At 33.7% G+C, this 20,547-nt stretch overlaps 1 protein-coding gene across 14 annotated transcripts; it reads right to left on the bottom strand.

Annotated features, from left to right (window-relative positions):
* Positions 1 to 680: 680 nt before the first annotated feature.
* LOC110633037 (uncharacterized) lies at positions 681 to 4,022 on the bottom strand. 14 transcript variants are annotated; one of them, XM_058136475.1, is made up of 7 exons: positions 2,651 to 3,871; positions 2,422 to 2,526; positions 2,174 to 2,266; positions 2,002 to 2,062; positions 1,862 to 1,889; positions 1,410 to 1,554; positions 681 to 1,209 (listed from the first exon to the last, which is right to left on the bottom strand). In XM_058136475.1, exons 3-7 carry the CDS (start codon positions 2,180 to 2,182, stop codon positions 916 to 918), a joined length of 537 nt encoding a protein of 178 aa, XP_057992458.1. In that variant the 5' UTR covers positions 2,183 to 2,266; positions 2,422 to 2,526; positions 2,651 to 3,871; the 3' UTR covers positions 681 to 915. The 14 variants fall into 14 exon arrangements, 10 of the variants coding, with proteins under 10 accessions (XP_057992458.1, XP_021637229.1, XP_021637177.1 ...); XM_021781537.2 differs by having other exon boundaries at positions 2,422 to 2,489; positions 3,725 to 3,766; XM_021781485.2 differs by lacking the exon at positions 2,174 to 2,266 and having other exon boundaries at positions 2,422 to 2,489; positions 3,725 to 4,021.
* Positions 4,023 to 20,547: the final 16,525 nt, after the last annotated feature.

The following is a 20,547-nucleotide window of genomic DNA, read 5'->3' as shown; positions in this document are numbered from 1 at the left end:
TGTCAAAGTAAGGGCATGGAAGAATTTTTGCGTGACAGATTGCAATTCAACTCCATCCTTAAAGCTAATTTGCAAGAAGCTCAAAATAGGATGAAACAACAAGCTCATAAGGGCAAGACAGAAAGAGAGTTTTCAGTAAGTGATTTGGTTTATTTGAAGTTACAACCTCACAGGTAGTCTTCAGTAGCTCTTAGGTAGAATTTAAAGTTATCTACTAGATATTATGGGCCATTCCAGGTGCTTGCTAGACTGGGAAAGGTGGCTTACAGATTGCAGTTGCCTCCTCAATCCACAATTCACCCTGTTTTCCATATTTCCTTGCTCAAGAACAAATTGGGGAAGGGGTAATTCCTATTACTGACTTGCCTGTTATGAAGGAAGATCAATTTGTTGTATTTCCTAAGAAGGTGTTGCATACAAGGATAATTTCTATGAGGGATTAGAAGGTGGAACAAAGGCTTATTAAGTGATTCCACTTGCCTGAAGGGATGCTACTTGGGAGGATAAAAGCTTCATTACTACCCAATTTCTTGGTTCTTCCCCTTCTTAGGGACAAGAAAGTGCTTCTGCAAGGGGAAGTGTTACATATTACAGGAAAAGAAATAGAAATAGGAGGGAAAGGTAGTGGCAGGAAAGTGAGTTAGATAACTGTAACCAATACTGTCATTAATTGTCAATAATTCTGTTAGAAGAGTTAACAGCTGTGGCTGATTCTATTATAAATTAAAATCACAAAAAAACTAGTTCAAGAAGTTTCAAGATGATGAAAGGCAAGAATATTCAATTCATGTCTTGTAGAGTTAATTTTGAAGTAACTAAGAAGATACGAAAAAAAGATTTGTGACTTTCTGGGTTATTATCAGCAAACTGATAAAAGTCCTTGCACAAGATTCTTATGTCCCATATGCACTTGGCCTACTTTTTCCCCTTGGGCCCCTTCTTTTTGTCTGTTGCAGTACTTGCTCTAAGAAGTCTTCGCTTTCGTGTGTAAGCAAATTCTCCAAATTTATGACCAACCTTTGCTTCAGTTATCTTACAGCGGACAAAAGTTCTTCCGTTGTAAATCCGTACTGTGTAACCAACAAATTCTGGTAAAATAACAGATCTACGTGACCAAATTTTCTTGTTAGCAAGCAGATCTTTGTTCTTCTTAATTTTCAACAGGAATGCATCAACAAAGGGAAGTCTCATTGCAACATGCCTTCTTACCTGCAATAACATAAGTGGCAAATTTGAAAGCAACATTAGCAGGATTCCTTCTATATAAGAGAAAGTGTAAGAGAAGTAAGAACAATAACAATAACTTTAAATCCTGAGTGCATCAAAGCCTTCAAAGAAACTGCTTGAAGAGATTTAAAAAAAATAAAAAAATAAAAAATAAATAAAAAAAAAGAGGGAAGAATCCCAACTCCCAAGTCACTGGCACTTAATCTTGTTTCACCTTCTGTTGCTGAAGATTTTGAAGGTGGAACATAAGTTTTAGGCGTATCTGAGAAAAAGGACCTGCTCAGCATAGAAATGGAGGGATACACCTGACAAAATGAAATAAATTCCCTGTTGTAGAAGAGAAATTGTTAATGGAATATGGTTAAACGTTTGAATTTGACAAGATAAGCAAGCTCAATTTATTGACAAGCCCTTTAATCTTTTTAATATATGCTCTAGCCTGTAGGCATCAAACTACTTTTCCTCTTTTCTTTAAGTTTGTTCAAGAAAAGGAGCATTTCCTATAAAAAGAACAAATATTTTGGAAAGGAATTTCTTTATGAATATTATGAGGCTAATGGTATAACGAAGCAGTGTGTGTGCATATGCCATGGAAAAAGAAACAGAGAACAAGAAATAGCAAGACATAGCTGACCTTACAGGCCTTGAACCAACTGGAAATCCTGTAAACACGTAAAATTCAAAGAAACCCCCAAAGATAAGGATTTCAGCAGATGCCTAAATAAGCCTTAATCAAATAGGCAAATCCCAAAATTTCATTCACAAGATACTTACTTAGGTAACCATGGGAATCAATATTTCGTAAGTTGTTTGATCGTCTTTCAAATGGCAATATCTAAACAGGTAAAATAAAAACTAGTAAGAATTAACACTACACATAAGAATACAAGCTATAATATGAAAACAAACTAACAATACAAAAGTGAAAACACATAGAGCAAGAGACCTCAAGCATGGTTACCTACTTCAAGGCAATAGGGTAAGATCGTGATAATGGTGCCAAATTAGAATGAGTACCTAGCAATGATTGCTCTAAAACCTATTTTATATAAAACATAAATTAAATTTGAGTTCAATTAAAAAACCCACAAATCAAAATTTAAATAGAATAACATGCTTTGAAGGCTATACAAATAGAAAGGAAATTAAATAAAATAAAAAGAAAATAAAAAAAAAAGTTCTTTCACAACTAACCGAAGAAGCAGAGGAGGTGCCAGAGAGAATTTTTTGCCTTACACTTGCCCACATCATTTCATCAAAGGCTAAAGAACAACCCAGATTTACTCTAAAAAATCAAAGCTTAAAAAGACAAGATTTTGTAACAAGAAGAAATAATGAGTAATGCAGCATATAATAAAACATAAAAAAACAAATAAATGGTTAAAGAACAGAGAAGATAGATCTGAATGTTGTCAATAAAAACCTGATTCAGCATGGAGATACAAGATATGCGTTGGAATTTGGAGTTGCAGTAGGGAGAGAACTAAGAGAAAGGGAGGAGAAGTGGTTGCTGGTAGGGGTTTAAATGAGCCGAGCTCAATAATCTCATTAAAACAAGCTCAAACTCAAGCTCGATAGGCTCAAGCTCAAGCTTGAGTTTGAGCTCAATAAGCTTGAGCTCAAGCTCAAGATCAACTTTTACCTGTTTTAAATCAACTTTGTTTTCAGAATACCATCATGTCCATGGCAAAACACCAATATCAGAGATATTAAAATAAAATATCATAGCAAATTAGCCTCTTTATAAAAAGTAAAGAATGGAAATTCAGGATTGGAGGCAAGTATAAAATATATCATAGAGAAAATGACAAATTCAATTTTGACAGTGAGTTCAGCTTAATCAATTTAAACTAATCCGAATCAGTAACCAAAACAAATCTTGAATATAAGTATATTTTGACTCTGAAAGTGAAAATCAATCCAGAGACAAACAAGAGATCCATCAGAAACATAAGTTGCAGCACCCCTAATACAAGGAAAATTACAAGGTTATCCATTTTGACATAGGGCAATAAAAAACAAGCAAAAAAAGGGCAGCCACTCTTAAATACTAGGTTCCTAACTAAAATGATTAAAATTTTCCAATGAACTGACATGATTAAAATGACACAGAGGTTTTCACTTTCCCAGGGAATATATATACTGCCTAAATAATGCTATAGCAGTTTTACTCACTACTTCCCTTCAGCTTCTAGATTCATGCTTCGGCAATCATACACATAAACTCTTCATATTGATAATCAACTTGATTAAGCTCAAATGAAAACCGATAATCACCAGTGAAAATTTGTCTGTGACCAAATTATAGGCCATGCGCTATTCTAAGATGCAATCCCAGATTATCGAGGGACAAACACATGCTACTGGTTTATGCATGTAAAGGATTGTCATAGCTGATTAAAATATGAGACTGTCCAAAAAAAAAAAGGCTATAGACTGAGATTGAATGAACCAATATACTGACCTAAAAATAAATTGATAGTTAGAATAAACTGACCTAAGCGAATGAACAAAAGAGACGCCGGTGGGTAAACGAGAAACTCAGGAAACGCCGCCGATTTATGAGTTTGAATTTCTTCTATGAACGAACCCAAGAAACCCCGAAGAGGAAGGAGGAACAAACCCCAGAAACCCACGTGTTTGAATGCCTCCGGTCTCATGTGAAGATCTGCTGTGAAGGAATGAGGGAAGTAAGAGGGGGGAGAACAGTGAGCAGCGCCAAGGGTTCAAATCCTAAAATGAAAGAGCTCGGAATGGAGCTGCAGTGTTTTACTATTTACAGGGTTAATTTTTTAATCTTTAAACTACATAGTGATTAATACGGAGTTTTATAGTTATCTTATGGAATTTATTTAATTAATAATTAGAATTAGAATTTTTTTTACTTTATTTTGGTAAATTTTATCTAATAAAACATAGACTAATTTTATATTATCAAATTAATTTATAGAGTTAATATATTAATTTATCAATTACAATTCAATTACATATATATGTATACACATGCATATTTTACTCAAGTATTCGAAACATTAAGGTCCCATATCCTCTCGCACCACCACCACTACTTTTACCACTGGCACCAGTTAATCCTCTCACTACCAATGGCACCACTAACGTGGTACAATGGTAGACAATATAACTCCACAATTAATTCTAACCCTTGAATGACTCTTACAACCCATCAAAGAGTTAGAAGTAAAAAGTGCTAGTTTGAAGAGCAAAAATATGCAACTTGAAAACTCAATGGCTCCTAAGAATAGTGCACTTCCAAATCCTCTCAATGCCTAACAATCAAAAGGCAAAGAGAAGATTGGAGATATAAAGTTTAACACAGCCAAAGAAGCCATCGATTGGGGCAAAGTGCGAGCACCCCCAAAGGTCCAGCCTCACTATGACATAAATGATGACTTTGGTAAGGAAGATTATTTACCGCTATCTTTAGAAATCTTGGCAAAGCCATTCCCATCCAAGGTCAAGTTGCCCACCTTGGACAAGTATAATGGGGAGTTCATCCCAAGGAGCCACATAGCAAATTTCAAAACTACAATGCAACTCCAGGATGTTAATGATTTAATTTTGTGCAAAGTTTTTCCTTCTACCTTAACCAGTCTTGCCCATGAGTGGTATCAACATTTGATTGCTAACTCAATCAACAGTTTTCAACACTTAGATGATGAGTTCAAGCAGAAGTTTAGTACCTGCATCCCATATAGAAAGGCTCTCTTTTGCTATGCAATTACATTGACTAGTTCAATATTGAGGCCATCCAAGTCGAACATCTGAACCATGAAATAATATGCGAAGCCATCAAGAAAAGGTCTAAAAATATCAAATTTGTTGATTCTTTGATAAAAAAAAAAATCCAACTCAAAATTATTATCAGCCCATGAAGCGTGCTCAAAAGTACATCCAACTGGATAATGAAAAACAGTTACAAAAGCTAAATAAGGAGGTAAAGATGGAGAAGAAGAAAAGTAGTCTAAACAGGAGACCGAGTAACCCCAACAACGATAGAGACAAAATGATGCATGCCGAATGCACCAATTACAAATACTCTACCTAAACCACTTGTAGATAAGGTAAGCAGAGGTTAATCCCACAGGGAATGAATAAATGAAAACAAGAATAAGATCTTAGAGAAACAAATAAACAAGAGGAATTTAGAACACACAAAATAAAAACCTAATCTACCAAACTGAATATGCAAACTAAAATAAAAAGGGTTTTGGTTTGTAAACAATAAACTACTGAAGCTAAAAGTAAAAATGCTAGAATATAAACTAAGGCTAACGACACTTATAAGCATAATAAATAACTAGATTGAAACAAATTCAGTAGAGAGGGCGTATCCATCATGCAACACGTATCAATCATTGACTAAAGATGCAAACTTATTCAATTGAGTAAATTGATTATAGAAGTTAACAACTTCCTTATCTTTCCTTACAGATTAGATTAACTAAAAATTGCTTTATAATTAATCTTTTACCGTCACACTCAATCTAAGACTAAAGCAGCTTATAATTAAGTTTAATGGTAGCATTAATCATTAAAAAGGCATCCCAATTCAAGGTAACAAACTCATTTAACATGGTTCATTCAACCTAGACACTTATCTTTATAATGAAATAAATCATTATGTGCTACTTGTAGTCAAATTATTCAAGCTATTACGTACTCAAATTATCTTAACTTAGCAATATGTTTTAATGCACAATTAATTAGTTGGCCATCTTAACTAACCATATATCCAATATTATAACATAAATCAAAAGATAAGTGATACTTAATATAGAATAAATCTGGATTTTATTAAACTCAAATCAGAGTGTCATGATAACATGTTCTATGGATTCAACTATCTCCCTACTAAATTACAAAACTACTTACACATAACTAAGAATATTAAACATAAACAAATTAATAAAAGAAGAGATAAAAGCATATTGCCTCTTATGAATACAATTTGATCAACTTGAATCTAATGTTGATGATGATGCCACACACTCCAAATGATGTAGAAGCGCTCCACAAGCCAAAAAGAAGAACAAGAAATGTAACAACCCCACTATAGGTAGTCCATACATTCTACTGTTTCGATGACTAACATCTATTCGGACAGACTGGCATGCCTGGAACTACCATTAAATTTAAGTAAGGAGTCATAATTTAAATTAATAAAGATCAAGTGAGATTGAAAGAAAGAAAAAAAAAAGTGGAGTATAATCAGTTAAATGAGCACAAGTCCTAGCGATGGGTAATTCCACTGGGAAAAGATGAGCAGAAACTTGACATGAGCAAAAATTAGTCAATTAAATTTAAAGGTCAAATATTAACCAAAGATATGAGTAATTAAGTTAATGAAGTGGATTAGTTTAATTAATCATTTTTATGAAAAATTAAACATAAATATTTAATTAATCAAACCTAATGATTAAAGATTTTCACATATTTACAAGTTTTCCATTTCCACATATTTAAAAGTTTGCCATTAGGGATTAAAATAAATAAACACCAATTGAAAGATGACAAACATCATCATCTTCCTCTTCTTCTCCTCATTGTCATCCCCTTCTCTCTCTATTTATCCTCCATTGATGTTTCATTTTCACGCTTTGTCACCCTTGAATGCTCCATAATTTTCAAGCAAAATTGAGAGAAAACCTTGTATCAAGCCCTAAGTTGAAAAAAGCAAGCAAGAATTCAAATAAATTGAAGGATGGGTAAAGAAAGGAATTTTTGTTTGGGGAGACCAAGAAGGAGAATTAAAGTTTTAGTGAAATGAAGGTGGATTAGGCCTTGTAATCAAGGTTAGTGCTAAGAAATCCCTTAAATTTTCAAAGTTTTGCTATCAAGTTAGGATTTCATGCAATTAGGGTTTTCTTAGTATGGAGCTTTTTTAATACTATTATGGTTGTATTATAATTATTTGATGCGTATTGATTGAGAAATATTAATGATTTGTTGAAGAAATTAAATGAATTGATTTTGTGCATTAAGTGTGAAATCTGGACAGCTCAAGTTCAGTGGAGTTAAATGCTAATAACTTGACCTACATAACTCCAATTGATGTGAAACCAATGGCAAATTTAAGATAATACGATATGTTAAAACTTTCATGAAGACAAGTTGCCCTAATTTTGTGTGTAGAAACTTGAAATAATTGCTAAAAGTTGAGTTATAATATCTAAAACCTAGTTGCAGGGCACCCTGGACAATCCATATTAGAATGAGTCTAACTCACTCTAGGAAACTCCAAATTAAGTAATTATTGATTTTTTGAAAAGCTAAAACATAAAGGAATAACTTTCTGAAGAACAAAAGACAAATTCAAAGTGTAACTTGTTCAAATCTAGGCTCTAAAAACTGCCCAAAACCTATCTTGCAATTAGTTAAGTAGTGCATCTGAACCTGTTCTGTTTACCTAGACATAACTCATTGTATATAATTCCAAATGAGGTAAAATTTACCTTATTGGAAAGCTATGACATAGAGGAACAATTTTCATGAAGAACACTTGACCTGAAACTAACTAGAAGATACCTGAATAAGGAATAGAATCTGGAAGTGCAAATCTAGAACCCTAAAAATTGACCAAACGAATAGTACACACTAAATTGAGCATAACTCACTCTAAAAAACTCCAAATTAAGTAATTCTTAAACCTATGTAATCATGAGACAAATCATATGAAGACTATGATGCTAAATTATGACTGTAATCTATCCAAATTTGCTTAACAATGTAAGTCTAGAAATCTGCCTCGATTCTCGAAGTGACCTGAACCCTGAAATTGGTCACCTGAATAGTTTTGGGAAAATGGCCATAACTCAAGTTACACAAATGCAAATTGAATGATTCTAAAGCCAAAATAAACATAAGACATAGATCTACAATTCTCATGAAAAAGGTATGGCCTAATTACTGCTATATCTTAGCCAAATCTACTAAGGAAATTGAGGTACCAAATCTATAAATTATGAAATGTAAGCATAATTGCTTGAAATGCAAATTGTGATTAATGCCAATGACATGTCAAGCATGAATGGCATGTGAAATTGTGTTTGGGACTTATGTTCTCATGATGATTGAGATTACGATGGAATTATGAAAGAATGGTACCTAAATGATGAAATAATGAGAACATTGAATTGCTAATGATAATAAATTAGCTCGAGTATGCCTAGTAGTGAATGGGTTGGATAGATCGGCATGCCAAGAAGGGATGAGATTAGTAGTATTGCCTATGGCTTCTACTCCCGGATATCATTAGCAAGCATCGAGTGTCTGATATGGTTATCCCTTATTCATGATTTCTTTGAATAATTATTGGCAGGCACCGAGTGTCTAATATGATTATTCCTATGGCTTTTATGCCCACTATATTGCATACCCGGCAAGCATCGATGTGTCTGACAGTATGACAGCCTAAGGCACCAAGTGTCCAGCATTAGTAAAACTCACATATCCAGTCCAAGCAGTCTTGTTAAAGGTTACTTGGGCACTGAAATAAATTAAGAAAGTTTAAAATCGAAATAAAGAAAAAGAAATATCCTATGACGATAACTATTTCCAAAGATCATGAAAATATGGAAACATGAGAAAACGTGATAAAAATATTATAAAATGACTACAAAGATTTGATATTATAGACTTTACATTCTTCTTAAAATGATTTAGGAATATTTAAATGTGCATTTTCTTATTTTATATAAGCATAAAATTATTTTTGTTTGTATATTATAGTTTCATAATGCTAGTGCACCACTAAGCAAAAATGTTTAGCATGATGGTTTCTCCTCACGCAAGTCCAAGTGATAAGACCCAATAGACGTTGGATAGGGATTGTGGCTGGATCTGTAGTAGTAGTCTTTGTCACCTCAACACATCATTTTGGTATTGATTTTTGGCCCACAGTAGTGCATGACTATGTACATTGTAATTAAGCAAAGATATAATTAAATTTTTGGATTTATGATAAATGTGTACATATTTTGTAAATGAATGTAATGAAGAAATTTATGTATAGAAATAGAAGTGATTAGAAAAGGAAATATAAATTGTGATGTTGAAATTGATATATATTTGATACTTTCCAATATAGATGATTTGAACATGTCAATTCTTTAATAAGTCAATTATTACAAATATGGGGAAACTCTTGCAGTTTTCCATTTAAAATTCCCTTAATTAAATTATGATAAAATTAAATTGACCATCAACTGAATATGATAAGATTAGGTGCTTTGGCATAGGATGTGGCATTCCTTTGCTCGGCTATACTGTAGATCGAGTAAGGGGGTGTTATATTTAGTGGTATTAGAGCAAGGTTTAGGCATTGCTAGATCAAGATAGGTAGAAAGACATAGGTTGCATTTCATGCATTATCTTCATTAAGAGTCGAGGTGACACTAATGCAAATCTATTCCCCTGTCTATTATAGGTTAAAATGGAGCCCGATCCCATTGAGCCCAAATTTCCTCAACTCGTGGATAAGGAGGTAGAGAGCCATGCTCTTGCTAGTTCCAGTGGAAGCAGGAGAGAGGTAGCAGCAACCTAGGTAGCAACAGGCCAGGCTCAGTAGACCTTTCTCGAGTAGATGACTGAGATGCTTTGGCAGGTCACTAGAGCTATTCCATGAGCTTGATTCCCACAGAGGTCCCACTTAGAAAAGTTGAGGAAGTATGGGGCTATTGACTTCAAGGGTAAAAAAGATGATGATCCGACTACCGCCAAGCACTGGCTGGAGAGGACAAAGTTCTCAAGCAATTACACTGCACTCCAAAGCAGAGTTTAGAGGGTGCAGTCTCCCTTCTTCAAGAGGATTCCTACCAGTGATGGGACACGGTGTCCAAGGTACTGTAGCCTATAGCTGTGACATGGGAGTACTTTTTAGCTGAGTTTAGGAAAAAGTACATCAGCCACATAAATTTGGAGGCCAAGAGGAGGGAGTTCATTAATCTGAGGCAGAGACAGCTGACTGTATCAAGGTATATGCGTGAGTTTGTGCGGTTAAGCTGATATGCCCACGAGGTTGTACCCACTAAGGCAGACAAATGTCGTAGGTTTGAGGATGTCACACTCTACTCCTCGTAAGATGTAACATGCTCCCCTAGTACACCTAATGAATTACCGTACTTCGCCTACCGATAACCCATTAAATATACTACAAGGGATTTTAAAATAATTTTCGTTCATTTTTAAATTGGTAGGTAAAATTTTTTTTTTCAGATATTAAAAACCTTTACTTAAAGTCCAAACATAAATAAAATTTTTAGATATTTAAAATCTCCGTAATTTTTATAAAAATTTCGGCAGAGTGCCGTATGTATTTTGAGAAAACAGTTCTTCAAAACCTGAAAATAAAGACACTCCCAATATTTTTCTCAATCCCAACTCCATTATTCAATCTCATTTCACAAATCAGCACAAGCAACTCAGTATACCGTTTAAATTAAATCAAACATTGAAATATTTCATTAAGGTAACAAAATTAATATTTACATTCATGGGCTCATTAAAAATTTATTAATGTAAAACTTTGTAAATACATAAAATCTCAAGATAACCTTACAATAATTTGTATTTGATTACAATTCAAAAATATATTACAAAAGAGTTGGTACAACTGCTCAAAAAAAATTTCCTACATATAATTACAGAATTACATCAAAATCTAAAGTACAAGGGTATACCTATGATATACCCGAAGATAGTCTCACTATGCCTTTCAGTAATCTTGCTCAGCTGCTTTATATTTTCTTTCACCTGCGACAGCATACAAAGCTATCGCTAAGTGGTGAACTCAGTGGTGCACAAACTAATAATTTAAAACTTAATACAAGTTATGCTTGACAATTCATAACAAATAAAAATTTAAAATTTCTAAATTCTTCAAAATTCATAACATTCAGAAATTAATATTTTTATTCATACAAATTATTCATTTGAATAACATTTTGATCAAATAGTAACTATTTATATACATTTCTTTTAAATCCGAAAACAATACGAAAATATTTTGAATCACTGACAAATTATTTATTTCAACCACAATTTATCAAACTATGCATAATTTAAAGGGCGTTGCCAACAATTCACACAATTGAACCCATGACCCAAAATTCAAATAGATGCCGTGTTATACACCACGACATTTCACACTCTCCCAATAACCGAGGCTAAAAGGGAGGAACAAAGACCAGCTAGTATATATGAGTACTCATTCAAACTCTTCCCCAACTGGTAAGCCAGAGAGGAAGGAACTCACCCCATCTAGTGGAGGAGATATCTCACTAGAAAACCTAATGAGAATTCACAACATATGTTGCCATGTCAACTGTGGTTTCGAATCATATTCAAAACAATTTCTATTTACAAAGTCTTAACAAATCATCAACATATTTAATCATCATAAATTCATGCTCAAGGTTGGCAACACATCAAACTTAAAATTTACAATCCTCAAAACCATGCAATAAATCCTTAAATATATAAGAAAATTTACATTTAATTTATACAATTTCATTCAACAAATTAAAATCCTCAACATAACAAAATTATAAATAATAAAATAAACTTGTTCAAATCAATTTAGAAGTGAAAAGTAACAAAATAGTTAGTTGTGCACAAACCTTATACGAGTCGCCTCTCAGCCTTGACTCGATGTCTCGGGTTTTTTCCCGGTATTCTTTTCCACTGAAACACACAGTTTCACAGTGTTTCAATATCACCATTTATCATAACTCCAAAAATAAATTCAAATCTACTTATACCTAGCTTTAATATGCTAAACTTGACGTTCTTTAAAATTTGTATTTCGGGGTTACTATTTATGGTACTATTCAAGTCAATTTGTTAACTTTCTAATGCTTAATAGGTATGAGAATTCTAATTTCACCCGTATACCACTTTTTGGTTACTAAATTTGTTGGTTTTTGTTGTTTACTCAAAATCTAAGTCTTTTAGGTAAATTTGCAAATTTTCAATTTTGGTATCTTATGTTTCACTGTTTAATTGATCATTTTTCTGTTAGAATTTGGCAAAACTTTCTTCATAGAAAATGTTCCCTATTGTCTTAACTTTATTCTCCTTTTTGAATCACTCCATTTGGAGTTTTGTAGCTCAAGTTATAGCCATTTGAATCATGGCTGCCGGATTGGATTTAACCCAGATTTCTGGGCACTAAACTAGTTTTGGCAGTTTTAGGTTACCAACTTTGGGTGGCCAAATGACTTTGTTAGGAGCATAATTTGAGTTTGTATTCTTCATAAAAGTTTTAGGTCTATATCTCAGCTATTCACTGGTAAAATTTCAGGTTATTTATACCTACCTAGCCCAAGTTATGGCTAAATGAAAAAATACAGTTCATTGGTCATTTTTGTATAGGTCAGATTGCCAATTCCGGATTTGGTCACTTTTTGGGTATGATTCCTAAATGAAAAATATTCCATTTTGTGTCTATTTTCATTCCCAATTAGCCTAACACCAATTGGACTTGTAAATTTTCAGTTTTGGTCCCTAAAGGGACCTTGGTCTTGCTGCCTGCAGCATGACCCTAAGCAATCCGAATTTGCATTTGGTTCCAACACTTCTAACATACTCCAATTGGTCACAAATGACCATTTCTCAGCTCAAACTAAGTCCAACATACCATTTAACACATCCTCACATTTTTGTCTTCAAAACCCTAGGACCAAACCCTAATTTTCATAAATTCAAACCTAATGCATTCTAAACATCTATCCATTGTCTACACACATAATTCAACTTAAACAACCATTCAAATGCATCAAATTCATTCATTCTCAACCCTACATACTGCTGGCCAAAACTTATATAGTCCTTTAACATATCGTTTTGTTTCATTTTCAACAAATCATCACTTAATCAAGTTGCCTAATTATAAATATAAAGATACAAAATGAGAAATCAAACTAACCTTACTTGGAATTTTTCACCTCTTCAAAACTTCCTCATTTCTTTTTCTTTTTGTTGTCAAGCTCTTTATCAAGGTTTGAATGCAAGGTTTAATGATAGAAATTTAAGTTTTTATGGTGGGATTTAGAGTTTGATCAAGCTCAAAATGAGCTTTAATGGAGTTTTAAGGGTGAGAGAGCTTTGAGAGAGGGAGAGAGAGAAATGGACAGGAATGAAGAAGACTTTCCCCTTTTTTTTCTTTTCTTTTCTTTTTCTTTTATGCATTTATCCTTATGGAAAACCACTAATTCTCCAAATTTTATTTTTTTTAATTAGTGTTTATTGCATCATGCATAATGTCATGCATCATGTCATCACTTTTCACTTTTCCTTCTTTTTTTTTCTATTTATTTTTCCATTAGTTCTTTAATTTAATTCCCGATTCTGAAATTTTCTTTTCTCCGATTTTATTTGACAGTTAGGTCAGGAGTCAGGTCTAGGGTTAAATTGACCAAATTGCCCCTCACTGGTTCAATCCGGTTTGCAAATTATTCGATATTTCTTCCGGATCTCTGACCTAATTATTTAACTAGCTTAACAAATCTTTTTTGTGATTTTCTCTTTTCCACTGTGTTTGCAATAGTCCTAAGGACCGCAGCGACACATTTTATGGTTCGAAATTCGAGTTTAAATAGACCTCATAGTCCTTCCTGAGAAGGTCACCCATCGCTGTGACTCTCGGCTCATTTAACTTCTTATGTTCTATTTTTCTTATTTATACTTAACTAATTGACAATTACTAATTATTTGTATTCAGGGCTTATCTAGTTGTCTTAGAAGTGTGTAACACCCCTCACCCAACTATAGTGTAGCCGAGCAAGGCGTGCTACATTCAGTGTTGGAGCACCCTAACTTACCTTACTTTATTTCTTTAAAAATTCTGTTCTCGTTATATTTAATATCGATTATTTTTTGACGAAGAAACTAAAGGAGTTTCCCTTATTTTATTATCGTTTGACATGTTTTACTATTCACCTGTTTGAAAATTTTAATAATATTTTATAATAAAAATCTCATCAATTATTTTCATAACCATCTCATAATTCACATTTTATTCATATATCTCAATTTCATATTCATTTCCATGCATTATCTATATATTTCAAATCTGTCTTCAAATCCATACAATCTCATTCATGCTCAAATCACATAAGTAAAATTTTCAAATTTCATTAATTTACATAATTTCATAATTTACATGATATATAAATTAATTACATATGAAAAAGCTAATTTATTAATTTACATCACATTTCTATTAATTACCTGTTCATAATCTACATTATAATAAAATATGTAGCATTTTATACAAAATACAAAATATGATCTATATGGCCCCTATCTACATGCATTGCTGACGAGGTGACAACCTTGAATACTTCAGACACTTCTGTAGATCTGGACTCCAAAAATCTTAGTCAAAGTACCTGCGCGAGGAAACAAATCCATCGCGCTAAGCATTGCTGCTTAGTGGTGCAATAATATAACAAGAAAATAAAATATATAAATAAAGAAAGAACGAAGCATAATTTGAATATTTAAAAATCAATTTAATTTAATACAATGTATCTAATATTAATTATCTTTTGTTTTAATTTGTTCCGCTTTGGAAGCGTTTAATTCCTCAATTCACAGTGATAATGTACAATATACAGAATTAATAAAAATACTCAGTTTATATTCATATGGCAATAGAAGGTACATTTAAAATATTTAGTTAAGTTATACCTATTTTTGCAACTCTTTTATCATTTTACTTAACAATTTTTATGTGGTTTGGATCATTTCATAATTCTAACTAATTCTTTTGAAGTCTTATTAACTCATTTATTTGATTTCTAATATTTTTAATTACTAATAGTCTTAATTTATTTCAATAAATTACACTGCCCAGGTAATCTATGACAGGCTGACTAAACTGGATAATGGGTTGTTGGCACTGGACACCGCGGTACCTCGGGCTGTTATATCATGGGACGCAGAACGTCAACCACGTATGCAGTCAGTATGGCTAAGAAGCCATGATATCATATAATCGGGCATAACAGCCATGAATACGGGCATAAAAGCCATGAATACGGGCATAAAGCCTTTCGTAGTACTGCTAAAACAATACCCTATTGGCATGCCAAACTATCCAATCTAACACACATGTCTAGGCAATACAAGGGCACATAATATCATTAAATATTAATATATTGTGTTTTATGACTTCATTATTTCATGATAAATTTCAATTATAATTTATACATTCATTTGATCATTTATGTGATTACAATTCACATCAATTATCCTTTTATACCATTGTATTCAAAGTACTTTTCCTTTCTACAATAATGAGAACTAATGTCTCATTCATACATTAATATGATTCATTTATTCATTCATTATGTCATTCATATTGATCACAATTCAAAACAATGGTTCACATATACCATTGTATTCAAAAAATTTTTTCTTTCTCATTTATACATTCAAAAATCTACTTATGTAATTACAAATTTTATATTTCAAGTGAGTTACTAATATTTTATGAATTTTATTTGTGATGGGCATATAAGCCCTAACTATCTATTCACATCAATTAGATGACTTATTTTTCATGTTTCAAGTAATCCATGAACATTTCATGGATTTCAAATTTATGAACTTAATTTCCCTTTAACAATTTTGACTAGGATGCATAGTCCACATTTGTCATATAATTCTAAGTATTTAAGCTTAGAATTGGTTCTAGGTCTTCATCTTAATTTACTAATCATTTTGATTACTATTCACCTTACTAGTCAATCAAAATGTTGACTTTTTCATACTTAGTGGATATATTAATTCTAATTACACCAAGATCCCACATTTTGAGTTTTACATTTGCTAGTATTAATTGCCAATTGCAATTTAAAGTCCCCTAGATGCATTTCTAAATTTTCAGTTTTGATTACCTAAGTTTACTGTTCCATTGGACAATCTAACAGTGGAAACTAGGCTAACTTTTCTTCATCAAAGTTGTTTTTTATTGTGTCTTATTTAATTCCCTTGTTGAATCACTCCATTTGGAGTTTTGTAGCTCAAGTTATGGTCATTTTACCATAACTGGCCGGAGTGACCTATACCTAGAATTTCTGGGCAATTTGGTTCTGCAAGATTTGGTGACCTAAGTTTGGTTGGCAATTTGACTAGGTTATGGTCAGAATTTGGATTTTTGTCTTCATAAAAGTTGTAGGGCTATGTCTTAGCTTTCTGATAGTAAAATTTCAGATCAATTGAACTTTTCTACACTAAGTTATGACCATTTGAACAAATACTACTCATTTGGTCATTTTCCAGGGACAGCATGTTGGCTACCCGGATTGGGGCAGTTTTTAGGTTATCCTAAGTTGGTTTTCTGGACATGATTTCTTCACCAAAAATGTGTCATTATGTCCTAAGTTTAATGTCCAATTGGTCTCATACCAATTGGTATAACCTAACTCTACTTGTGGTCATATTTATGTACAGGACTCAAAGTCCAGAAAATCCTGTATGAACGCAACACTTCTAATACCCCCCATTCCACACTACTACCAACTTCAATCACATTCAATACACTTCAAATACTCCATAATTAATCTCAACACATCAATATATCAACATAACATCAAATTCCCAATTTAGCAAAGCCTAAATCAATTTGGTACAACTTCAAAATCCAAAGGAATTGATAGCACTAACCTTGTTCCTTAGCTTCACTCAACTTCAATTCAACCTTCTAATCAATCAAAAACTTGAAGCTCCTTCTTGGTCCACGTTGGCTGAAATTCCTCTTGCCCCAAACTCTTAATTTCTTTTGGTTTTCTTGAGTGCTTTCTACTAATTAGGCTTTAGTTTAGGGTGGGCTACAATTTTTCCAAGAAAAAATTTGGTTAAGACTTAGGGTTTCAAGCTTTGGATTTTGGGTTTTAATGGAGAATTTTAGAGAAGAAGGGAAGTAGGCAAGTGGACGGGAAGAAGAAGGGAAAAAGATGCAGAATTGTGTTCAATAATTAACCTATATAATAATTAAATATTTAATGGCAATATGGTAAATAAGTTGAATGGCAAATTTGAAATTATTTTGAAGTTTATAATCATTATAATTTGACTTTTCAATAATTATTTTTAATTTTCATAATTTCAATTAATTAAATTAATTTAGCTTCATTAAATTAATAATCATCATTTTTTGTCAATATTGGACCCTCAAATTTAATTGACCAAATTTTGCTCTTACCGAGTTGTCGGTTTATCTTTCTTTCTTCTTTCTTTTACTCATTTTTAATTTAATTTTCATAAATATTTATTCATATTTTATGTCATAATAATTATTTACTTAATTGGACAAGTCGGTCAAAAATCATCTCCGAAGACAAAATGACCAAAATGCCCTCCGTTTGGCTTATTGAGCCAAAATCATCTGTACCGATCGAAAAAAATTTTCTAAACTTTTCTTGGCATTCTAATGCCATAGAAACCTCAAGGACTCTTTTCTGGAGTCTCAAAAATTATTTCATTAATTTTCTCATGGGTCTAGGGTCGGTAACTGTCTTTACCGTTACTTCCCTATATGGTCACCCATCACTAGGGCACCGGCTCATTTAACTTGGTTGTATTTTATTTCTAGAATTTTTTCTAAATTTTTCTTATTATTATTTGAGTTAATTATGGCTTCTCACTTTAGTCTAAAATATTTTTCCAGACGTTCTAGCTGTTCGGACCAACACCGGTTACCGAAACAGTAGAATGTACAGAATTGTTACAGTGAGGGTGTTACAATTCTTCCCCTCTAACAAAAATTTCGTCCTTGAAATTTATCGAGTGTAGGTATCTGAGATTATTCCTTTACCTTTCTATTGCTCCTTCTGTCTACTCCTTTTATATATATGTGGTATTACTTAGTCTTTCCGAATATATCATTATACACTTAGGCATATCATAAAGGAAGGATATTTTGCCTCAAATTCACATTTGGGGCTTCTTGCTCCTCTCCGGCTTGGGTGACATTTGAAAGTGGTATTACTATTGTACTTGATCCTTCCACGACCTCTTTCTGGGTCTGTGGTAAATTCCTCTTAGGACAATCTTTCAGACAATGGTCTATGGCCCCACATCTATAATAGGCTCCAGTCAATCCCCTACGTTCACCTTTATGCCACTTGTTACAATGGCCACATTTTCTTGCTAGTCTTGGCGCACTCACTACTAGTGTTTCTGGTTGATCTCTTATGGGTATAGGCCTGGGTCTAGGTCTCCTACTTTGATCAGATGTCTAACTTAACTGTTCTCTCGGCCTCTTATTACTAGACTGTCCAAAATTCCTCTTTTGCTGATCACCACTCCTCTTCTGTTCCTCTTCATGAACACAGCTAATATATTTCTTTCTGAACTCTATCAAAAAGAATTTCCAAGTTACATCGGCTGGTGGCACTACCTTGGTTACAACATTCCACCACTGATATGCAGCTTCTTATAACAATGAAACTGCTCACTCCAAACTCTATTCTGGTGTGCAATGGAGCTGCTGCAGGACTCTTTCAGTCCTTTCTAACCAATACTCAGCCACTGAAGAATCGTCTTCCTTTCTACCATTGAAATCTACAGCTCCATACTTCCTAATTTTTCCTATAGGTGATTTCCGCTGAGGTGGTGGTGGAATAATCCCAGTCATTTATCAAAAAAATTCAGTCATCTGCTCAAACAAGGCATGTTGGGGTTATACAGGCACCTCTTGCACTGGTGGAGCAGGATCTCCCCAATTTCCAACATCACTACCAATCGAGATACGGCTTACTACTTATTCCTCTACTGCCCTCTGTGATTCTGAGTCCATAACTTAACCTAAAATAACCAAAGAAAATAGATCTGCATTAGTGTCACCTCGACTCATATGAATGCAATGCATGTTATGCACACTATCCCTTTCCATCTATCTATGCCTAGGAACGCCTAAACGCTGCTCTGATACCAATAAATGTAACACTCCTCACTGACTACAGTGTAACCGAGCAAGGCTTGCTACATTCTGTGTTGGAGCACCCTAACTTACCTTACTTTATTTCTTTAAAAATTCTGTTCTCATTATGGCCCAATGAAGCGAGGACTCAGTTTTTCCTTTCTGCCGAATCTCATAATTCTCTTCCAAGGAGAAACTTTGAGGAAAACTTTCTCACCCACTGCATACTCAATATCCCTTCTCTTCAGATCAATGTAGGACTTCTGACGGTCTGATGCAGTTTTAAGTCAATATCGGATCACCTTGATTTTCTCCTCAGTCTGCTGAACAATTTCGGGTCCAATCATCTTTCTTTCACCCACGTCATCCCAACACAACGGGGTTCTACATTTTCTACCATACAAAGCTTCATATGGAGGCATCCCAATGCTTGATTGATAGCTGTTATTGTAAGCAAACTCAATCAAAGGCAAGTGTATATCCCAACTGCCTTCAAATTCAATCACACAAGCCCGTAGCATGTCCTCCAAGATCTGAATTAGCCTCTCAGACTGGCCATCTGTCTGTGGGTGGAATGCAGTACTGAAGTTCAATCTAGTTCCTAGGGCTCTCTGAAGACTACCCCAGAATCTAGAAGTGAACCTAGGATCTCTGTCTGATACAATGGATACTGACACTCCATGCAGTCTCACAATCTCATCAATGTACAACTTGGCCAATCTTTCTAAATTGTAGTCCATTCGAACTGGCAGAAAATGAGTAGACTTAATTAGTCTGTTGATAATGACCCATACTGCATCATAACTCTTCTGTGTCCTCGGAAGTCCCATCACAAAATCCATTATTATTCTTTCCCATTTCCATTCTGGTACTGGTAGTGGATGTAACAACCCAGTAGGTACTTGATGCTCTGCCTTCACTTGCTGACAAGTTAGGCATTTGGATACAAACTCTGCCACATCTCTTTTCATACCCATCCACCAGTAATGCTCCTTTAGCCCTCTATATATTTTTGTGCCACCAGGGTGCATGGCAAAAGGAGACTCATGTGCTTCCTTCAAAATGATTTTCTTCAATTCAACATCATTAAGAACACATATTCTGCCCTGGTGTAGCAGTAGACCATCATCTCTGATTGAGAATTCTGGTTTCTTGCCCTGCCGGACTTCTTCCAACAGCTTCTGATACTTCTGATCATTTTGAGCAGCCATTCTAATCTGATCAATCAATACTGGCTGTACATGCCATACAACTGCCGTCTGCCCATCATCATTAATCTTTAAGCTGGCATGCAATGATCTCAACTCATGCATCAAAGACAAAGGAGTAACCCGTAGACTTACCATAGTCTTGCGACTTAAGGCATCAGCCAC

The sequence above is a fragment of the Hevea brasiliensis genome, chromosome 15 (assembly GCF_030052815.1).
Source record: "Hevea brasiliensis isolate MT/VB/25A 57/8 chromosome 15, ASM3005281v1, whole genome shotgun sequence".
Classification (NCBI taxonomy): Eukaryota; Viridiplantae; Streptophyta; class Magnoliopsida; order Malpighiales; family Euphorbiaceae; genus Hevea; species Hevea brasiliensis.
This window is presented reverse-complemented; position numbering and strand designations above follow the sequence as displayed.